General features: G+C 35.6%; 1 protein-coding gene across 4 annotated transcripts in view; it reads left to right on the forward strand.

Annotated features, from left to right (window-relative positions):
• LOC125027577 (pyridoxal-dependent decarboxylase domain-containing protein 1-like) overlaps nucleotides 1–5,000 on the forward strand; it is a 20,195-nt gene that overhangs the window by 13,409 nt on the left and 1,786 nt on the right. For all 4 annotated transcript variants that reach the window (XM_047616675.1, XM_047616674.1, XM_047616677.1 and 1 more), the window contains 6 exons: nucleotides 320–388; nucleotides 1,553–1,654; nucleotides 1,999–2,163; nucleotides 2,381–2,615; nucleotides 3,525–3,677; nucleotides 3,856–4,058. In XM_047616675.1, coding sequence (XP_047472631.1) covers nucleotides 320–388; nucleotides 1,553–1,654; nucleotides 1,999–2,163; nucleotides 2,381–2,615; nucleotides 3,525–3,677; nucleotides 3,856–4,058 — 927 coding nt within the window. The remainder of the gene's footprint in view (nucleotides 1–319; nucleotides 389–1,552; nucleotides 1,655–1,998; nucleotides 2,164–2,380; nucleotides 2,616–3,524; nucleotides 3,678–3,855; nucleotides 4,059–5,000) is intronic.

Consider the following 5,000-nt stretch of genomic DNA (forward strand, 5'->3'; position numbering starts at 1 on the left):
TTCCCCTCAGATGGACTTTTTATTCTTACGATTTTACTCAGGCTCATTTTTATTATTCCGTCAATGTCTCTCCCTCAGTCTTGTGTTCTAATCACTCCTGTGTTCCACTCCTTCAGGTAAACATTAAATCTTTTTTTTTTCTATCTAACACTTTTTCTCTCTACCTGATTTCATCCTTTCCTGAATCTGACTCATTTGCTATCCCTGTTCTCCTTTCTCCATCAGGCACCTTTTTTTTTTTTTTCTCTCTCTCCTTTTTTTTTTTCTTTCAAGCTCAGTCTTGTTCTTATCACATGTTTTTTCTCTCCCCCCCCTTCAGAGTCCAGTTCCCCCCGAGGGCACGGCAATCACCATTCAGGATCTAGTCACCAAGCCTATCAGCACTGCAGTGAGTACTCCAGAGTGTAATGGTTAGGAATAGAATGATAGGAATGATAGGGATGATGATTATGATGATGAGAATGTTGACAGTAAGGAATAATAATAGTGAGGATGATAATGATGGTGGTGGGGAGTATGATGGCAGTTAGGAGTAGCGCTAATTACAGTGATAATAGTAGTGGGCATGATATTGATTGATACTGGTTAAGGGTGATGGTAAACCAAAGGAGAAATCATTGTAGATCAATAATAATGATAAATAGATCAATAATGATGATAAAAATGTTATTGGAAATTGAGATGATTGTTTAGTAACAGAATGATGGCTGTGGTGGCAGTTGTGAGAATGTTGAGATTTAGTAATAGATGATGAGGGGATTATTTGGAATCATTAACTAACCCCTTCCCGATGGGTCACGCCTAGAGGCATCATAACGATACGCTCGAAATGTGTCGTGCGGCTGTCCGCCGCGGCAGCGCGCCAAGGCACACTGAGGCAGTGATTCGGCTTGATGTATAGAATTCACTCGCTCAAAGTCGGCGCGTTGCCGTGGTTCGCCAGAGCGTAGATTTTTTTTTAGTTTTCTACACCTGTCGCCAATGGGTTAATGCCCAAGCTAATAGCATATATCAACCCTGGAGTGGTGATGTTGGCAGCCTCCCAAAGCTTGAAGAAAAATATTCTAATATAGATTTTGAAAGGGATTAGAGCAGCAGGATTCGTGATACATTTCATTAAGCTGATTCATGTTTACCTGCCAACCAGCTGACATCTGCATGTGACAGATGTTACTTTTCAGTATAAAATGTTCATGGAAAGTGTATCAATAGTAAAATACATTTCTCAGTTTGATGTGTTCTTACAAATTATGAGAGCCCCCATCAAATATTTTTTTTTTTATTAAGAAAAAAAAAAATGTATACATTAATAGAATGTATTACTCAGTTTTGTGTGTTTAAATATTGTTTAAGCCCAATTAAATTATTTATTTTTCAAGGGTGAAATGATTATGGCCTCTTTTTTGTCATGGGAGAAAAAAAACTATGGCTTTAAAAAATGATAGCGTGGGTATGGAAGCTACAAATACCTCAATTCATTTTTGAGTCTGGGATGAGATAGGGATGATAAGATGGTGAACATTTTTATGATGTGTTTTTCATGCATTTTCAGCAACTCCTAGAAACTGTGAGTGGGTCAGTTGTGTTCCAGTACGTTGATGAGACCAACACAGGTGGCAAGAACTCTGAGTATTATGACAATTTGAATTCATGGGTGAGTTGATGTTACCTTTTCTCTTCATTTTTAACTCATTCAGTTACTCTCTCCCCAATGTCTTTGTAGAATAGAACAAGTAATGTCTCTTAAGATACAAACCCAAAATATTGGGTAAGATATCCTCATGGAAATAATTTATATGATGGATAACATTTACATGGAGAAAATTGAATATATAACATACAAAATTTATCATTTTACATTGCATGTAAAATATTGCAATACAAGTAACTTGAACATAATATTACAGGTGAGCCTTGATATTATAATTGTTATTTCAGTTCAAGTGAAATAATATTATGTTAGACAATTATTACATTCTTGTTCCAAATGTCTTCTAGCTGGGGCAGGTTGTCCGACGTGATCTAGGCAGTATCCCCCTTGAGCTGGTGCAGCTGGATACGGCTGGCCTTGTCCTGCGCTGGAGCCCCATGGAAGGGCCTGAGACCTATCACATCACTCTTGCACATGTTGATCACCTCATTCACTCCCTTCACCATCAGCTAGTAAGTGCATACATTTTATTGTTAGTTTTTACTTTTTCTTTCTTTCTTTAGCTTGAAAAATATGTTCCTAAATTCATCCACATCCATCACATTTTCCTTGATTTGTTGTATGTCCTATAAGTGAATTCCTGAATGTATTAATTTCCAGACTGTTTTCTTTGCCATGTCAGTTCATTACCTTATGTGTGATTCCTTCTCTCGCCCTTCTCTATCTCAGGACATCCTCAATGCCACTGTCAAGCAGCGCAAGGCCTTCACGGAGCTAGTGTCATCTGCAAGTAACCTGCAGCTGGCTGAGATCCCTGGCTGGGCTGGCCTAGGGGGTGTGCGCTACATCCCAGACATCTGGCTGGCACAGGAGGTGCTAGCAGACACAGCAAAGGAGGACATCAATGCACTCAATGTCCATCTAGTCTCCCAGCTCAAGGCCACCGATTCGGCATTCTCTCTTGGTAGGTTTTAGGTCTTGGGGCTTTGGGGGTCGTAGGAGAAGATTGACAGATATGATGGGGGAGGGGTAGGAGTTTTTGTATATGTGGGATGATGTCCATCTCTCAAGTACTTTTTTTTTTGTTTAAGTCCTGTGTCTTGGTCCCATCAAGTACAGGAGGAAGAACTATACTCCTGCATGCTCTGGTTTCAGTAAATCCTCTCAAACCAAAAGGAGAAGAAAAGAAAGAGCAGAAACGAAAAAAAAAAAGATCAGGTAAAATTTAGAGTGAATGGGTACTGTCAACTTTTTTTAAAAAGTAGAAAAAAACAGCCTGATATTTATCTGCCAGGAAAAAATGGGAAAATATATAAATTACATTTTTGTACCAAAAGGAGGCATGTGCTGCAACTAGTTAGTGGCAGGAATGAAACTAACAAATCATTAGCATGGTATGGAGTACATCACAGTTGTTTTTTGTGTTTAGGAATTGTTTTCCATAAACAAGTATCATCTTCATCAAGCATGAAGGCATTTGAGTAAGAAAAATCACATAAAAAAAGAAAATAGTCATGACTCAAATGCGTATGTATGAACACAGTCATATGCAGTATATCTAACTTCTTTTGTTTATAATATATACATATGTAAGACTGATATGATTTACCCTCTATGGCAGTGATCTGATAATGATTCAGTTGAAAAATTTAATTATGGAATAGCTGTTTCTTCATATGATGTCTTGTTTAGCTTTTCACATTCCATGTTGTATGATAAAAAGTGAAAACTGCTGAGAAATTACAAGTGTTACTGAATGAAATTCCGGCTTCATACTCATAGGATAGCCACAAACTTCTTTAACCAGTTGTACTATATGTGAACAATTAACAGCTGAATTTATCCACTAACATCATTGTATATTCATCCAAAGGTGAAGCTGCAGATGGAGTCAATTGTGTACGGTTCGGAATGGTTACGGCAGAGACGGACATCTCTGAGCTTCTATCCCTTGTGATCTCAACGGGTAGGGAGATCGAAACGTCCTCCAAGTTCTTGGATCAGATGACAGACATCGTGAGAAAAGGTGGGTATAGAGGAGGAAGATTGTGAGAAGAGGGGAGGTAAGAAGTGTTTGTGTTGAGAGGACAGCCGGTAAAGAAGAACGTGTTTTATTTGCTCAGGTTTTATGTTTTTTAAGAGTATACAAGATTATCATGATTATGTTTAGTGTATAGATTTTAAAAAATATATATTTTTTTCAGGTATTGAGGCAGCGACAGAAGACCTGAAGCGTGAAAATGATGAACGGCTATGGCAGGAAGGTATCCTCCGCCATGTGCCCATAGTCGGTTCGGTTTACAATTGGTTCTCACCACCACCGCCACCAGGGATCAAGGGACGCACGCTAGACCTGACTGCGGGAGTCCTAGAGAGTACAGAGAATATTTACCGATATCACATGCAGGTTGGTTGATATGTATTTGATTTAATCCTTAATTATTTAGTGAATATGCAAGTATATAATACACACTATATACACACTATATACACACTATATACACACTATATACACACTATATACACACTATATACACACTATATACACACTATATACACACTATATACACACTATATACACACTACATACACACTACATACACACTACATACACACTACATACACACTACATACACACTACATACACACTACATACACACTACATACACACTACATACAAACTACATACACACTACATACACACTACATACACACTACATACACACTACATACACACTACATACACACTACACACACACTACACACACACTACATACACACTACATACACACTACATACACACTACATACACACTACATACACACTACATACACACTATATACACACTATATACACACTATATACACACTATATACACACTATATACACACTATATACATATATACATATATATGCATATATATGTATATATATATGCATATATATATGCATATATATATGCATATATATATATATATATATATATATATATATATATATGCATATATATATACATATATACATATATATATACATATATACATATATACATATATACATATATACATATATACATATATACATATATACATATATACATATATACATGTATACATATATATAAATTATACATACAAACATACATACATTCATATATATATATATATATATATATATGAAATATCATTATTTATTATATATATATATTTATTATATATAATATATATATGTATATGATTTATATATATATATATATATATATATATATATATATATATATATATATATATATATATATATATGTATATATTACACACACACACACACACACACACACACACACACACAC

Source organism: Penaeus chinensis, chromosome 7 (genome assembly GCF_019202785.1).
Source record: "Penaeus chinensis breed Huanghai No. 1 chromosome 7, ASM1920278v2, whole genome shotgun sequence".
NCBI lineage: Eukaryota > Metazoa > Arthropoda > Malacostraca > Decapoda > Penaeidae > Penaeus > Penaeus chinensis.